Genomic DNA, 16,941 nt, shown 5'->3' on the forward strand with positions numbered 1-16,941 from the left:
GTATGCATTGATCTTAGTACTTTGATTTATTAAAATTTACTAGTTTTTTACTATTCAAAACTAAGTTTATAACAATTGTATAAAGTAATTCTAATTGATGTTATTAGATTATTAAGTAATAACGTTTAGTATTTATACTTGATTGGCTGGCTGCATAAATATACAACTAGTGATATCACATGGGCCATTTCATTAAAAAGTCCAATAGTAAACTTGAGATTTCAGGCCCAATTCAGGTAAATTCTGTTTAATTCAGTTTTCAGAATTTTAGATGTCAAGAATCATCCTCCACTGATTCATTGCAAACGAAGAAAGGTAATTATACATGATCTATACATAGAATAACTAGCTACCTACTCAGTTGCAGATATTAGTACTAACTTGAGAAATCACAGAGATGTTGCCTGACTTCTGTGTTTATGTCACCCCCAAGAGTTTCGGAGCACAAGTTTATGGAGACGTTCGACAGCATCGTCCTTCAAGAACTTGCCTAAGTCATTCTCAGTTTCCAAGATGTATAAGAAGTTGTTTCATTTCTTCAACTAGTGCACAAACATCGCTATCGAAATTTATTGAGCACCAAGCACGAAGTAACTTTCGATTCCTTCTCTAAGCTGATCTGTCTCTGTATCGTAAAGTAAAATGATTGTTTAGGATCTGTAGACAATCTATTAGTTCAAGAAGGCTTCTCTCTCAACGCTACTGTACGGTACTCTTTCAGCAATGCTCATAAGCTCTATCCAGTTTTTCTATGTACATAGTAATGAACTAATGATAACTTGTGCTTCTCTAGTTATGAATAATCACCAAATGCACATACATTCTATACTGATAATTCTGCTGAACCGGTCTTCGTCTTGGATGATAGGAAAAGGTGTTATTCACAATGCACTTTTCTCTAATGTCGAAAATAAAGGATAAATCTGCTTATTTTTCGTGCGTAGAAGTCTACCTAGAGCAGGTATTTTAAATGCAACGTAACCGCTCCTAGTTAGTTATGGAATTTTAGTTCTACTTGGACCATAAGTTTGTGTACTAGTAGTCCTACTGAACACGGATTTACTGCTAGTTTGGCCACAGTTAGCTTTATGTGTTTACCTTTGATAGAAATGTTACAAGTCCTTCTCGGACTTCTTCACTCGATAGGAGGACTCTTTCCAGGGAAGTGGACTGTCATCCGAATCTTCGGTCAACAACTGCCACATGAAATGCATAAATCAGAATCTACTTCTGCACAATCTTATAGGGGAGGGCTTTAGAGGACTTACACTTATCTCAGCTTTATCTTGAGGCCACGCACTCCTTGTGGCTCTTAATGATCTTTTCGTGAACTCACCCACGTGATTATAGATACTGCATTTGCAAAAAAATAGTCAGAACAATGAGGCTACTGTTCGTCCGAAGAGCTAACAGACTGCATTCGTAAGACTGGATAGGATTTGTGCTTGAAGATTTTGTGAGGAGCTAACATCGGTATATTTCTTTTACCGAGCTCAAGATCAGCCCAATTTTTATGCCTTCGAGCGTGTTCACAAGCTCGAATTCGAATTTTTATCCAATGCTATGTGCCTAATGAGATCAAAACTTCCCATTTAACAATACACTTGACGGCTTGACCTCAAAGTTACTTGTACACGTCTCAAGCTAGAAACTCGATTAAGATGATAAACGAGTCATTTACAAATCCAGCTCGAGCCTATTTATTTTGATCCAAGAGAAACTCAAACTTAATCTATATCATGGTCAAGCCTAAGTAAAACCCAAACATGCTGAGCTTGAGCTTGAGCTTGGTAGTGTTTAGGTGGGCTCGGCTTGTTTGCAGCCCTAGAATCAACTGATATAGCTATATAAATTGTACCTGAGCCGGTGCCTGTTGCAGGCAGCGAGGAAAGCCACTAAACCGTGGAGAATACTTCGGAGAGCACGAAAAATCTGAACAAAATAAAAGGTCAAGAGCTGCAAAGCAGATCAAATATGCAAATACTGCAGTATTTACACATTTCAGTGCTATGGTAAACCACCTGAGAGAAAAGGTCATGCCAAAGAGAACGCCACATTGAAATCTCAACTGTGCTCACTGTTGAGTGGACACTCTTCGTTACCCTAAATATTCTCCTTGTAGACATCCACATGTTTCTAAACAAGGCGTATAAGACCGTACACGACGATGAGAGAATGCGGCAGAATCCAAATAGCAGCTTAAGTGGAGCGTAAATAAATATCCATGCTACAGGATATACAAATTTCATTGCTGCAAGCAACAAATCGAAAAGATATAAGAATGTGTCCGTTATGTGGAAAAGGATGAATTGATTGTAAAGAAGCTTCTGTTCTTACCAACATTCCTAGCTACATTGAATAAGTACCACACAGGCAACAGGAACATCTCCAAAATATCACCTATCATCGTGAAGGAAGACTCTAACACTGTGCAAATCACCGAGAAGAAATTCTGTGCTAATGGTAAGAACAGATTCCAAAGGGGGAAGAAGAGTTCCGAGAGCTCAGCAAAGGGTCGAGCCAATGGTGCAAAAAAGAAAGTGAGGATGGAGAGAATGGTCCTTGTTGCTGTAAGGAAACATTTCATGGCCTTTTGGAAGTGATTAAGAAACAGCATGGTTCCTAAATATTGGATCCTTGAAGTCATTTCCCACGCGTCTATCCAGTCACAAAGGGGTCCGAACATTCTAGAAACTGTCGCCTTAAGCATAGGTACATTCTTGTACAAGTCATAAAATCCAATGAGGACAGTGACAACTGAGATAAAAACGTATAGACCTCGTGCTAATGGGCACATCCATGGCTTATATATCCGGCAAAATCCTGGGTAAGACTGCAGGAAAATGACCCAAGATGGAAGTCCAGCTTCAAGTAGGGTAAGTAGCCTTAGTTTTGACATTATTATGTGCTTTAACTTGAAGGGGAGATAGGGATCACTGAACTTGAATAGAATCAAAACATCACGATAGATTGTGACCTCGATTTTTTCTTCATAGTCACTTACATCAGAGGTCTTCGAACAGACTCCATTCAGGTCACGGTTTGCCTCTCCAGAGCTATTAACACTCGCAGGGGTAGGGGATGTATGGTGTGTCTTCTTGATAATCTCAGTTGTATCTGGACACACACTAGGCGTATTATCAGGAGAGCAGGGAGTATCGCTCCCAGCAGATGTTACATCACCGGAAGTTTCATTCCCATTCGCATCGACAGCCTTCGGGAAACTTTCTTCAGCATCATCTCCTGGAACAACCCCAATCAGTGATGTAACATGAGACAAATATTATAAAGTGTTATCACGTTCATATATTTTGTTCTGCTAATTCTAAACAAGTTGGGCAGTAGTAGAAAATGGATGAAGGCCTTGGACTATCAAGAAGCATTTTTGTAGGATACAGATTTGAACTTATGTGGTTTTGTTAAAGAGTTGTGAATTTGGAAGAAATACAGATATTAGTGATTGCCAAGAAACAAAAAAATGCCCTGAAGATTTTAGGAGGGCTGAAAACAAATGGTGGAAAGAGAATTGGACATGAGTCAATATATACCTAAGAGCTTTTTTAGACACCAAAAAACATATTGAAATGAAAGATAAAAATCATGCAAGAATATCGAAAGCAGTTGCTGTTTCGGGCTGTAACAAATACCTAGTGTGGCATCCAGATGATCCTTCAAAAGAATCTGTTCATTAATCGTCCCTGGAAACCACGTGGCAATGCTCATGTCAGCTTGTGCTATACTGTCGAATTCCCATCTCCGCATAATCTTAGCCTCTATAGCAAGTGATGTGTCTGTCTGAAGATGACAAACAAGAAGTGAAAAAACAGATTTCAGGCAAGCCCTTAGTAACTAAAGTGAGTCTCCGCAATCACTACCTGAAGCTCATTATAATAGTTGATTCCACGAACATTAATCCATGCAACCTCAAACACAATGAATCCGTACAGAGTTCTCTGTATCGCGCCATTTGCAATCAATGTGTTTGTAAGCTTCTTTACAGGAAGCAAAGCATCCTTCCTAGATACAACCATAGCATCGATGACATGAAACCACTCTTGGAGGACTCTTTGTCTTCTGGTAGGTGGTGGGGAAGAAGCCTGCAACTCTGGAAGTTCTTCAACCGACTTGCTTTCCTTTGTGCCCCTTGTGTTCGCAAATGGGGACAACCTGGACTGTAGAATTATGAGAAGTTCATTTGAGAAAAACAGGTCTTGACTGAACTTATGTTACTTGATCGCGCTTATTACAATGGAACATAATTATTTTAGCAACCTTAGTGACCATCAATTGCCACCAATGAGTAGACAGAGATGCAGGATCTTTCAACCATGGCCTATTATCCACCAAGATGTAGAAATTCCCACTTTCATTGGCTAGAAACAGGTGGAGATGTGAAAGGTAGGACTGCAAATCCCTGCACAAAACATATGAACCCTCATTTTTACAGTTTACTCTAGAGAAATTACTGAGAGTACCGAGCTAGGATGAACACACACACACATGCACACGATGTATCCAGGAAATGGAATTCAAACAGAAAATAGTTTCCATAGCAGTGAATGTGAGATTTTCATGATTTGCATATTCAATTTTCAGAAATTTTGAGAAATATGCTGCCATGAAATGTATATAATCATACACACCCTAATAGTATCTTTTTTAGAAGGAAAATGACTTCTAAATATGTAGAGCTTTCTAATCTGTTTTCTCAAACTTTTCCTCCCTACATAATATTTTCCTTAACAAGACCAGAAACCATTACTTCCTCAAAAATTAACATTCTACAATCATGCACGAAATTCATCATCATGCTAAACATGAACATTCACAAGTAGCTAAAATAGCGAGCTCATGATTCAAGGAAAAATCAACAAAACAGTTTCCAAAATCCAAATTCAGCTGCAACTAATCAAACAAAGCTAATCAATTACCCGATCTGCAAACTCGTCAAGGGAAAGACGCAGCGTTCCTCTTCCCCTTTCGCCATTACTCGAAAAACGATCCCTAAATCCCCGCTTCTCTTTCAAAGTTCCTCCTATCACCACAAGTTCAACCACATATCTATTTACAACAAAGAAAAAATTAAAAATCCAACTCGAATCAAAATTACCTGAATAAACGAAAGGCAGCTCGATCTCAGGAGAATTCCATAGGAGTATTGCTCGGCACGATCGATCGGAACAGCAATCACCGATTACAAGCTTCATCAACCTTAAATCAGATATCTGTTTTTACGGTTTGAGCTGAATTAGATGCTGAGAATCGCAGCTTCTTAGCTATTGAAGGCCTGCCATTAATGTGTGTGGAGAGAAAATATAGGAATTGAAGATTGCACGAATTTTGTAGAGAGAGAAGCAAATTCGATTGTGGATCGTCGGAAAATCAGGGAAGGCATTGCTCAACTGAACCGGTTTCGGTTAAGGGCAAATATGGAATTTCGTCTTACTCTCCCGCGCGATTATTATATGGAGAGAAATCTATATATAGACAAATAATGTCTTTATCCAATGGTGGATCTGGTTGAAATCCGGATGGTCGATCGATTCCATTGCTGGCCTACGAGTGTTAGTAATTTTTTAGTAAATTCAACGTTTAAAGTTGTATTTTTGGGTTGAGTTTACTTTAGTTTTCTATTCGTTATCTATTGTTGACGGTCCTCGTTACATTGTCTTTGAAGTCGATGATGGCTTTTTCATTGCGTTCGTCCCCACTAGTCCGGTCTCTTAGATCTATTATGGGTTTCATCCGTAATTTGTAATGATGTTTGCATTTGTTGATCGAGATTATTGGGAAATGCTATTAGCTTATGTGTCTAGTATAATATTGTGGATTGACTCGGAATGAAAATTAATCATCTAGGTAGATATAGTTAGAGATGCCCACGGTTCCGGAACCGGCGGTTTCGGTTTCGGAAATTGTTGAACCAGAACTGAACCACGAGGGTGTTTTGCGGTTTCGGTTCCGGTTCCAAACCGCCGATTTCGGTTCCGAACCAGCGATTTTTCGGCAGTTTTTCACGATTTCAAACTGACGGTTTTTTTAGGTTCTGGCTTGGTTTCACGACATTTCGGTAGTTTTTTGCTATTCCAGTTTGGAACCGGCCGGAATCGGCAGTTCCGGCACTGTTTTGGTTGGAAAATTTTTGAACCTGAACCGAATCACGGTTCAAAAATCGACGGTTTCAGTTTGAGTAAACTTTCACGATTTCGGTTCAGAACCATAACCACCGATTTCGATTTTAACCGCCTATTCAATAAACCTTGGGCAGGTGTAGATATAGTGATAATGTTTTTGGTCTAGAAGTCTTGGTCTCCTATTAAAATGAGGTTTTTATTTTCTTATTTATTACTTTCTCAAGATGAAAACACCAATTATAAGTATTAACTAGTATTAAATAATAATAGTAGTAACTACTACTACTATAAATTTCTGGAATTTAAATTAGTCATTACAATCTATAATCAGAAAAGAAAAATTGTAAGTCTGAGACTAAAATTTTGTAAAACAGAAATTACATATGACAAAGAATCCACACTACATAACAACTAACCTAAGAACAATTCTTCTCTAAAATCTTGTTCTGATTTTGCAGCCACAGCTCCTGCTGCTCCTTCAAATTCTGCTCATCCTCGCCGTCTCCGTCATCTTGATCGCCGGGAAAATCAGCCCAAGAATCAAAAAGATCATCTTCAATCACACCCACATTCGGATTCTCCGCAGAAAACGTCGGCGTCGCTTGAAACGTCGGAGTCGCCGCCGCCGCCGTTTCCGCCGCGTCCTCTAGAAACGGATTGTAGTGCTGACTCGCCGGCGTTTCCGGTTCCGTCCGCTCCACCTCAAACAGGACGAAATCCTGCTCGGGCCCCGCCGCCAACGGCGAGTTTTCAGAATACGCACAGAAGGTGTTTGTGTTAATGTCGATAAGAGGCATCGGCGTCGGCCCCATCCCCGCCGGTGCTTGCGCTTGCGCTGATTCAGCTAGCACAGTCTCCCAGTTCTTCGATAGCAATGTCCCCAGCTTCTCCCTCCGCCGGCGGCCCTTATTCTGGTTCTCGTCCTCGTCCTCGTCCTCGTCCTCCGACGACCAGTCGTCGACCGACATCATGTCGAGGCCGGAGCTCGTCACCGGCAGCGATCGGCTCGAGCCCGTGTCGCTCACCCCGAACGCATCGTCCGGCTTGAACGACGAGTAAGCCTCGAGATCGATCGAGATTCCGCGGCTCTTCCACGTCCCGGCCCCCCGGATTAGGTCATCGATCGAGGCGCTCGCCGTGTGTGCGTGTGACCCGACCTCGGAGCCCTCGTCCGAGAAGCCATCCGTCGTCACCGAGAAGTCCGACTGCGCGCCGTAGCTATGGCCCCGGGCCGACCTCGTCCGCAACGGCGCGGCTGCCGGAGGCGCCGGGGCGGCCATCTGGTTACCGATCATCGGCTTGTTGGTGAACGACGATTTATCTTTCAAGAATTCTTGAAGAGATTCGATCAATTCGTCGGAGATCGCTTGTATGATCGGATACTCGTAGACTCTTCCGATGCCTAAGCTTTGGCAGAGGCTGAAGAAAGAAGAGACTTCTTCAAATTGCTTCACAGCTTTGATACATGTTTGGAATGCTATCACACAATTTTGGTATTGCAGATGGAAGAAGCTATCAAGAATGAGGGAAAGCCCTTCGGATATATCCTTGTAAAGATCGAAACTTTCCTTAAGCACGGCGTAGAGCGCCACGTGGACGAGCCGGTTCTCTTTCGCGCACCCGGTCGGCCGCGTAGCCAGGGCTCGGTCGAGGAGTCGCTGCCAGTACGACATCTTGTCGAGGAGCATCGCGGGCTTCATGTCCCGGACCGGCTCGGTCGCGCAGATGATCTTGCTCCGGCTCCGCTGGAAGACCGAGGAGGCCTCCGCGGCCCCGTCCAGCGCCTGGCGGCGCTGGAGCTTCCCCGTGAGGAAGCACTCGAGGCGCTCGTCGAGGTAGAGGGCGAAGGTGCGGACGAAGGCCGTGTAGTCCCACGGGCTCGAGTTGGAGTCGTCGCGGAAGCTCGAGAGGTTGAGGATCTTGGCGCCGCGCTTCATCGCGTGGAGGACCTCGCGCGGGAAGTAAGGGTCGCCGTCCTGGAAGATCCTGAGGACGAGCATCAGGGATTTCAGGGCGACGACCCAGTTGCGCGTGCGGCCTATGCGCTTGCTGATGGCACGCGCGCAGGCCGCCGCGTGGATCTTGTTGGAGGCCACGAGCCGGATGACCTCATAGGCGTACTTGTCGTCGATGGGGACATCCTCGTGGCTCGTGGCCTTGAGAATCGCGACCTCGAGGTTGGCGCAGTCCTTGCTGGAGACCTTGGCGAGGCTGATGCTGGTTTGGTCTTTCACGACAGCAATGGCCTTCTTGAGCTTGCTTGGCATTGTGGATTAGAGAGAGAAGGAGAGGGGAAGAGATATGTAAGAAGATTGATGGTTTTTTTTTTTTTTTTGTGAATATGAGAGATGTTGAATGAAGAAAGTTGAGTTATTTCCTTGAGTTTAGGTTGTACGAACAAGTGTAGCATTGAATAAAACCGATTATGTCTTATAAATCGGATCATATGCCTTTTTTTTCCGCGAAAATATTAGTACTTCATTAAGATATCATATTCACGAATGAGTTAATTTCATAAATGATTTGGAGATTTCATCCTAATCATGTTCACGAATTAAGATAGCGTTGCTGATGTTTAAAATATCATGTTATGCTAATTTAGTAGTACTATATTCTTTTCATATTATGGACAAAATATATCTTCATGGTACTCATTAAAATATTCAACTATCTTTTATTAGTTTACTAAAACAAAGAAAGTTTTAATTATTCTATATATTAATTTATCAATAGTTTAAAATCTAAAATTTGAATTTTTATAAATGAAATTAAAATCTAAGAAAAATAATCTAAAATTCTTTTATGTGGATAACCATAAAGCAACCAACCATTTAGAAGGTATTCGGTTCGTTAAGTAAAATAATACTCCCTCCGTCCCAGATAATTCGTCCCAATTCCTTTTTTATACTCATTTTGCAAAAATAATAATAAATAGTTAAAGTGGAGAGAAAGTAAAGTAAAAGAGAGAATAATGTAGAGAATAGTCTTATCTACATTATTGCTTCTCTTATTTTACTTTCTCTCAACTTTACCTACTTATTATTATTTTTGCAAAATGAGTGTGAAAAATGAACTGGGACGAATTATCTGGGACGGAGGGAGTATTAAGATACAATATAGCTAATATAAACTTCTCTAGAATTAAATTAGTCATATAGTTCAATGTGGAATGGGTAATTATAAGAAACAGTAGTATAAATTTTGTACCATGTGACAGGGTGGATGTATTGTAACTGACCAATTTTTTTTTTTTTTTTAGAAAAAAACAAATAAGAGATAAGAATAATAATTATAGTACTATCTTTTTATGAGCAATAGTAAAAATAAACATGTGATTAGCATCACTTTTTATCTAGCCGTTTAGCCTTTTAGGCAGGTAGTATTTTAAAAGTTTTTTCTACTTTGGAATGTAATGTAAATGCAATTTTCTATATATAACTAATTGTCGTTTTTATCATAACTTTAATAAAAAAGATGAGTGTGTATAACTGAATTAATATATCTCTACAGTTAAGCACTTTGAATACCATTTGAAAAACCTCAAATCAAATAATTTCATGGGTTCATTTGTTAAGTATGATGTAAAATAGAAAATGGTTTAATATTTTTAAAAAATTACTAACAATTTTGGTAATTTTATTAAGTTTGGTAGTTTATGACTTCAATTTCAGTTCATTACCTTAATTTTAATTTATTTTAAAAATGTTTTCAACTTTGGAGATATATTGAGTACTTGTTTAAATATGAGGCATCAAAAATTTGACTAGACTCCTCGTAAAACTCGATGTACGATGAAATAAAATAAATTTAAAGTTGAGATAATAAATAAATAATACCAAAATTGAGCCGTGTGCGACGTATATTCAATTCAATCAACAATAAATAAATGTTTTCCGTACCAAAGTCCGTAAACCATATAAATAAATAATCAACTATAAATATCCATCTAAAAGTATCGTTGAAATTCGAATAAGAAGCTATGCGATTCCGCACCACTGTCCGTAGATTGTAAACGACAAACCACACGTGGAAAAACTTCGAGCAAGAATCTTTGCGATTCCGTACCAATGTTCGTAAACCATATACGACAAATTAAAGCGTTGATCCCAAACACAACACGTGCCGATTTCACAAATTGCGCAAAATTAAAGAATCATCCAAATTCAATCTCGATCTCTCTTGCTCACCCATGCCAGATTGGATTCCTATCTAAAAATAAAATTGAATCAAAATGAATGCTAAAAAAATTTCATTCAATGTAAGACGCCGTTGCATTATTTTACATACATAAATGGCAACATTTGTAAATAAGGCTATGAAAAATGGGCAAAACAAGCAAAACAACGAACAAATTGTTGAACAAATTTCAAAAAATGTAATCTTTTCCCCAAAAATTAAATAAAGATGCAACCTTTATTCATTCTTGTTGTGTACAAGGAAATGTTTTGTCTTCACCTTAATTATCTTTTATATTAATATATGCAAATGCATTTATGATACACCTGTGTTCATATACTACTATAAAATTAGGACTTTGTACCAATATTTTACTCAACCTTAATTCTCTTCTCTTACTCACTCACCACTTCTAATTGCTCCTTAGATTTTACACTTCTCTCTCTGTTGCTCTCTCACTAATGGGTGACATTACTCACCCTCCCATGGACCAGCTGCAGGACCTTGAGTACTGCATTGATTCCAATCCCCCATGGCGTATGTGTCGTACCCTTTTTCTTCACACAGCTCACACACTGAGTAGCATGATTGTATTGGTCTAAAAATGTGATCTTTTTTGTTTATGGCTTGTAAATATTTTGTGGGTTTTGCTTCTGCATTTGGTTGTCATGGTTGTGGGGCAAAAAGAAAGGATTTTTTATTAAAGTGATGTTCATTCAATTGTTTGTCTTGGAAAAACATGAATTGTGGTGTCAAATGGGATTAATTTTGTTGAGTTTTTGTCTTATACACAGCTCACACACTTGGTCTAAAAATGTGATCTTTTTTTGTTTTGGCCTTGTAAATATTTTGTGGGGTTTGCTTCTGCATTTGGTTGTCATGGTTGTGGGGTAAAAAGAAAGGATTTTTTTTATTAAAGTGGTGTTCATTCAATTGTTTGTCATGGAAAAACAGGAATTGTGGTGTCAAATGGGATTAATTTTATTGAGTTTTTGGCTTGTATGAGTTCTTTCATCTCTGTGTGTGTTTTTCTCTCAAGAGTTGTATTTTTTTTTGGCTTTTGGTGGTTGTGATGTTGTTAATTAATTGTCATTGTTATTATTTCTATGTTGGCATGATTTCTATATCTGGATTTACCAAGAAAGGTCTCACATTTCTATTGTACTGAAAACATATTTTATTTAGGTTTATAATTACAGCATATTTTATATGTTGAATTGGAATTCTTTTTGAAAAATTCATGCTCATTTCTCATTGATTTCCTTTTTTATGCAAAACCAGTTAATGAAATTATGCTTTAAATGTAATGGAGTTGAAGACATCTTTTGTCTACCTAAAGATTTTGATATCAAGCATTTGTTTATTGGTGTTTCTGTTTATATGGTCACTTGTTGAATGATACTGCATTTAGTATGCTTGGTGTCTGTTTATATGTCGGGACTTAGAACGAGTCCTCTTCAAGCCACCATGATTAAGTGAATGTAAGGGCTTCATGTAGCATAAGAGGAATCGAAACAACTCTTACTCACTTGATCTTATTTGGCTGAGAGTTTCTCACTCTTGTTTACTGTATGCAGCTGAGACGATCCTGCTAGCGTTTCAAAATTACATACTAGTGGTCGGAAGAAGTGTGATGATTCCATCATTTCTCGTCCCATTGATGGGCGGATCAGATGTAAGCCAATTCTCACTGTGCTTTAGTGTATAATAAAACTCGTGTGCTTGTTATTTTTCTATCATGATTTCGCCTTTATAGATGGGAAAGATCTATTTATGACACTTAATGTATTTATTGATCTTCACTTCAGTTCCCTTTTGCGAAATTAAAGGCTTTTGATGTTCAAATAGGGCGATAAAACAACTTGTCGTACCTGGCATCATCAATACACTCGATTGTATTATTGCAGTTTACTATAACACAACTCATGTTGTTTTTGTCGTTTTATCACTATCCTGCTTTATAGATGGCAAAGATCCATTTATGACACATAATGTGTTTCTTGATCTTGTCTTCGATTAATTCACTTTTGCTAATTAAAGGCTTTTGATGTTGAAACAGGCTGATAAAGCACTTGTCGTGCAAACTTTGCTTTTCGTATCTGGCATCAATACACTTCTTCAGTCACTATTCGGGACTAGATTACCTGCCATCGTTGGAGGCTCCTTCACTTATATCGTTCCCATAATGTATATTATTAATGACGTGTCACTGAAACCGTTCGCTAAGCCTCATGATGTAAGCTGCCACGTGTTTCTTGTTTTCACTCGAGACAGTCTAATCCTTTCTCTCTTATCCGGAACCATGTTTTGCTATGTAAACTGACTCGATTAGTCTTTTTTTGAGGCATTTAAGCTTGCACTAATGTCCACATATTTCGCAGCAATTTATACACACCATGAAAGCCATACAGGGAGCTTTAATTATCGCCTCGACCGTACAAATAATTATTGGCTACAGCCAGTTATGGGGTCTCTTTTCACGGTATACTCATTGAGAAGTCCGAAAATAACCAACAATCATCCACATTTATAAGCATTTGTGACCGTTAGAGTGTCTCTTTTCAGATTTTTCAGTCCTCTCGGAATGGCTCCTGTCATTGGCTTGGTCGGATTGGGCTTATTCCAACGAGGATTTCCTGAGGTAATTTCGCTCCGCCTTCACGAAAACACCACATTTCAAGTAATAATCACACTACTCTTCGGTTCCTAACTCCACTTGTATTCTGTATTGCAGCTAGGGAACTGTGTCGAGATTGGTTTGCCGATGCTTTTACTTGTTATCGGCTTGTCACAGGTGATTGAACCTTTAGGCATTGAGAGATGATTCGTCTAAACTAGCATTCTTGCATTCATGTAACTAACTGTTTGAGAATTGCAGTATATGAAGCATCTCAAGATAGTGAGGGACTTCCCAATCTTCCAGAGGTTTCCCGTATTGATTTGTGTTTCGATTATTTGGGTATACTCTCTCGTTCTAACGGTTAGTGGAGCTTACAATAAAAGCCCAGAGCTTACACAAAAGAGTTGTCGTGCAGACAGATCCGGCCTTATAACCAACGCCCAATGGTTGTGCCCGAGTAAACTTTGTTTCTCCTTCCTTTTTTGGATGTGAATCTAACCAACAACGTTTGGTTTGTTAAGGTTTAAGTTCCCGTATCCTCTGCAGTGGGGCGCGCCTACTTTTTCAGCAGGCTATTCGTTTGCCATGGTGGCAGCTGTTCTTGTCTCAATAGTTGAGGTAAATTTTGAATAATTTTTTCGAGTAAGCCACATTATACCGTCAAGTTCATGCTCGATTTTTTATTATGTTACGTTGTGGTTTTGGTGAATCCATTTATACAAAATTGTTATCTTTTGATCTACAGTCAACTGGAGCATACAACGCAGCAGCTCGTCTCGCAATTGCCACCCCACCTCCTGCCTACGTACTCAGCCGGGGCATTGGTTGGCAGGTCTTCCATTATACACTCAAGCTTATCTTTACCATATTTAAAGTCTCTTTTGCGTTTCATGGAATCTATACGCTATGCATATTCGATTTTCAAAGTATATGCTATAATTTGGCATCTCGATTTTTCATAACTATGGCGTTTCTGCAGGGCATAAGTGTAATGCTGCATGGGCTCTTTGGAACGTGCAGTGGCTCAACCGTATCAGTGTAAGTATCCAAGATATGCTAGTGAGTTCGTTCGTTGCTGCTATACAAAACTAAGCCTTACTGCACATTTCAGAGAAAACGTGGGCCTTCTTGGACTGACTCGAGTTGGAAGCCGTAGAATCATTCAACTTTCAGCCGCATTCATGATATTCTTTTCCGTATTAGGTTCGTATCATTCTTTTTTAGTATGTTGCACTCGTGATTAAACGTGAAACATGTTTTTTTGAGCTAAAAAAACGCAACAAATCGTGGATGCAGGGAAATTTGGAGCGGTTTTTGCATCCATACCATTACCAATCTTTGCTGCACTACATTGTGTTCTGTTTGGCCTCGTTGGTAAGATAGCATCGCGAATCTTTTCTATCCTGAGACGTCGTCGTTCACTCTCCTAAGGCTTCACGTGTTTCTCCCTCCCCCTGCAGGTTCGGTTGGCTTGTCGTTTCTTCAGTTCACCAACATGAATTCCATGAGGAACCTCATGATCACCGGCCTCTCGCTGTTCCTTGGCCTCTCGATCCCTGAGTTTTTCAGCAACTATTGGACCAAAGATCACGGGCTCGTCCACACAAATGCCGGATGGGTAAGCTCATCTCGTGGTTTTGAATTTCATCGACTCGTGGCAGTCATCTGTGGATGCATTCCAACGCCTTTGCTTTGATGCAGTTCGACGGCTTCTTCAACACCTTCTTCATGTCGCCCGCCACCATCGCGCTGATTGTGGCCGTGTTCCTTGACAACACACTGGACGTTGAGATGTCGAAGAAGGACCGTGGCATGCCGTGGTGGGTGAACTTCCGGACGTTCAAGGGCGATAAACGAAACGAGGAGTTCTACACATTGCCATTCAATCTCAACAGATTCTTCCCTCCTACATAGATTGGTTGGATTCATTATTGAGGCATAGGTTCCTTTTTTTGAAGAAATGTGCCAATTTTGGTTCAATCAACCATTTTTGGAAGGTCTTTTGTTTCTTGGCCTCCTGTCTTAATTGTTGTTTTATCTCTCTTCATTTTTCAATTGTCAAAGAGTTGAGTTTTAGCTTTGCTATCTCTTATTTTAGTGCATGTTCATTGTTTCTCAAGTCCAATTGAAAAAAAAACTTCTTGTGTTATTATGCCAAAAAATATGCAATTATATAAAATTTGGAAAAAGTTTAGGGCATCCACAGTGGCGGACGATGCGACGGACGATGCATCGTCCGCCCCTTAGTCCGCCACTGCAGCAACCCGCCCTAAGCACACTCCTTAGTCCGCGGACTATGCACACATTTTTCATTTTTTTTTAAATTTTTTTTTTGTATTTTCTTCTATATATATCACCAATTTTTTTACTTCATTTCACACTTTTTACTCCACTTTCTTCCCCATCTCAATTTCTCTCTAAATTCAATAATGAATTCCAATGATTTCCATATTTGCAAGCATAAAATATAAAAAATAAATACTGACAATAGGACATGCCTTTAATTTGTGGTGTTTTTATATTTTTATTCTTGCTAATTAATATATTTGCAAACATAAAAAAATAGGATTAATGAATTTTTGTAGTGTTTAAATATTCAAATAATAAATAAAATGCTTAGGGCGTGGCTTAGGGCGGACTATAGTCCGCCCATTACAGGTGGAAGGGGCGGAGGATAAAATGTTGATGTGACAGTACATAGGGCGGGGTTTAGGGCGTCATATAGTCCGCCCCCGATCGTGGATGCCCTTAGAATTTGTGGACAAATTTCCCTAACAAACGGTCACATGAAGCAATAGGGACTGTGAAAGAGTCACATTTACAAAAGGAACTATGTAACTAACAAGTACATATAGATATAGTGTATCTTGATAGGACAAGCATAGGGTTCAGAAACAGTAATAATGTGACATAAAATTGAATGTAGTATGAAATATAGTTAATATAGTTAGGGTCATAGTTGAAAAATAATACTATTTCAACCCAAATGTTGTTTTCACCTAAGTCTTAGGATGACCTCAAAGTCAAGTTTATAAATTGAATTGAAAAAGACCATTGAATAAGATGTGGTAGGCCATGTGCTTAGAATTTTCTCATTTAACATTTCAACTCATTTAATGCATTCTACTATCTTAATCCATAATAAAATATCTATAATATTAATAATAATATGCTCAATAGGAACATCGCTTGTAAAGATTAGACTAGAGTTTGGAATGTTGTTAAAAATTTAATGAGGAATTTTGAGGAACAAAAAAGTTAATGATTGTATCTATCTCCATTTATTAGATTTTATCAAATTATTCCACTTTTCAATTTTCCACTTTTCAGTTTTATTCTAGTACTAGGGAGTGCAAATTTTATCAATCTTTGCTGATATAAATTTTTAAAAACTTTGTAAATTAAAGAAAAATATTACTCTTAAGTATTATTCTTGACTATAGCTTATTTTGAGAAACAAATAATAGGCCATCTTCTAATTTTAGGACAGAATTTCATTCGAAAATCGTTAGGACCTGGCTTCTACCTTCGATTACGATTACATAAAACAAATAAATGTTTATTGAAACTTCGATTGATCCTCAAACCACTCACTTATTCCCGAAAAACATATACTCCCCATATGAACGAAAAAAGTGTCCGTGAACAACATAAATTTTAAGAGAAAAAATGGATAAAATATAAAAAAGAATTTTAATCCATTTTTTTTATACACTATTACCCAGTTTCATTATCACTACTTTCTCTAATCATTACTAATATTATAATTAAGTTAGAGATAATTTCCTTACTTGTAATACCAATCTCTAATTAAAATTCACATGACAGATTTGTTTGATGGTGTCATAAACAGCTATATGGATGAAGTATCTAATCTCCTTCGTATCACTACAAATTAGCACTTAAAATATAAGTACATTTGTATTTTACGCAATTCACATTTTTTTATTAAAATTCGTATCACAAATTTATTTAATGGTACTAAAAACAGCTGTATAGATTGATGTATCA

The 16,941-nt window shown here is 38.6% G+C and overlaps 3 protein-coding genes across 4 annotated transcripts; 1 reads left to right on the forward strand and 2 right to left on the reverse strand.

Annotated features, from left to right (window-relative positions):
* Window positions 1–274: 274 nt before the first annotated feature.
* On the reverse strand, window positions 275–5,410 carry LOC125187845. Its single transcript, XM_048084493.1, has 11 exons — window positions 5,111–5,410; window positions 4,932–5,035; window positions 4,273–4,414; window positions 3,876–4,172; window positions 3,648–3,795; window positions 2,338–3,243; window positions 2,022–2,251; window positions 1,859–1,932; window positions 1,269–1,353; window positions 1,099–1,196; window positions 275–625 (listed from the first exon to the last, which is right to left on the reverse strand). Exons 2-10 carry the CDS (start codon window positions 4,985–4,987, stop codon window positions 1,113–1,115), a joined length of 2,022 nt encoding a protein of 673 aa, XP_047940450.1. The 5' UTR covers window positions 4,988–5,035; window positions 5,111–5,410; the 3' UTR covers window positions 275–625; window positions 1,099–1,112.
* A 995-nt stretch (window positions 5,411–6,405) lies between these two features.
* Window positions 6,406–8,551, reverse strand: LOC125187676 (clathrin coat assembly protein AP180-like). Its single transcript, XM_048084300.1, has one exon. It carries the CDS (start codon window positions 8,399–8,401, stop codon window positions 6,551–6,553), a length of 1,851 nt encoding a protein of 616 aa, XP_047940257.1. The 5' UTR covers window positions 8,402–8,551; the 3' UTR covers window positions 6,406–6,550.
* Window positions 8,552–10,722: 2,171 nt separating this feature from the next.
* On the forward strand, window positions 10,723–15,070 carry LOC125190752 (nucleobase-ascorbate transporter 1-like). 2 transcript variants are annotated; one of them, XM_048088139.1, is made up of 14 exons: window positions 10,723–10,847; window positions 11,888–11,985; window positions 12,370–12,546; window positions 12,692–12,792; window positions 12,876–12,951; window positions 13,045–13,104; window positions 13,189–13,376; window positions 13,452–13,548; window positions 13,676–13,762; window positions 13,910–13,968; window positions 14,042–14,133; window positions 14,227–14,304; window positions 14,391–14,548; window positions 14,632–15,070. In XM_048088139.1, exons 1-14 carry the CDS (start codon window positions 10,772–10,774, stop codon window positions 14,842–14,844), a joined length of 1,560 nt encoding a protein of 519 aa, XP_047944096.1. In that variant the 5' UTR covers window positions 10,723–10,771; the 3' UTR covers window positions 14,845–15,070. The 2 variants fall into 2 exon arrangements, with proteins under 2 accessions (XP_047944096.1, XP_047944097.1); XM_048088140.1 differs by lacking the exon at window positions 10,723–10,847 and adding an exon at window positions 11,728–11,791.
* The last annotated feature ends 1,871 nt before the right edge of the window (window positions 15,071–16,941 follow it).

Source organism: Salvia hispanica, chromosome 5 (genome assembly GCF_023119035.1).
Source record: "Salvia hispanica cultivar TCC Black 2014 chromosome 5, UniMelb_Shisp_WGS_1.0, whole genome shotgun sequence".
Classification (NCBI taxonomy): Eukaryota; Viridiplantae; Streptophyta; class Magnoliopsida; order Lamiales; family Lamiaceae; genus Salvia; species Salvia hispanica.

Bases quoted from the DNA above. Each gene is read 5' to 3' on its own strand.
- LOC125187845 (XM_048084493.1), bottom strand. From the start codon at position 4,987: ATGGCGAAAGGGGAAGAGGAACGCTGCGTCTTTCCCTTGACGAGTTTG. The intron at 2,252-2,337 runs GTAAGAACAGAA...TGTTGCTTGCAG, and splicing joins CAATGTAGCTAGGAATGTTG to CAATGAAATTTGTATATCCT. The intron at 1,354-1,858 runs GTACAATTTATA...TTGCAAATGCAG, and splicing joins TGCAACAGGCACCGGCTCAG to TATCTATAATCACGTGGGTG.
- LOC125187676 (XM_048084300.1), bottom strand. From the start codon at position 8,401: ATGCCAAGCAAGCTCAAGAAGGCCATTGCTGTCGTGAAAGACCAAACC.
- LOC125190752 (XM_048088139.1), top strand. From the start codon at position 10,772: ATGGGTGACATTACTCACCCTCCCATGGACCAGCTGCAGGACCTTGAG. The intron at 12,952-13,044 runs GTAATTTCGCTC...TCTGTATTGCAG, and splicing joins TCCAACGAGGATTTCCTGAG to CTAGGGAACTGTGTCGAGAT. The intron at 13,377-13,451 runs GTTGTGCCCGAG...TGGTTTGTTAAG, and splicing joins CTTATAACCAACGCCCAATG to GTTTAAGTTCCCGTATCCTC.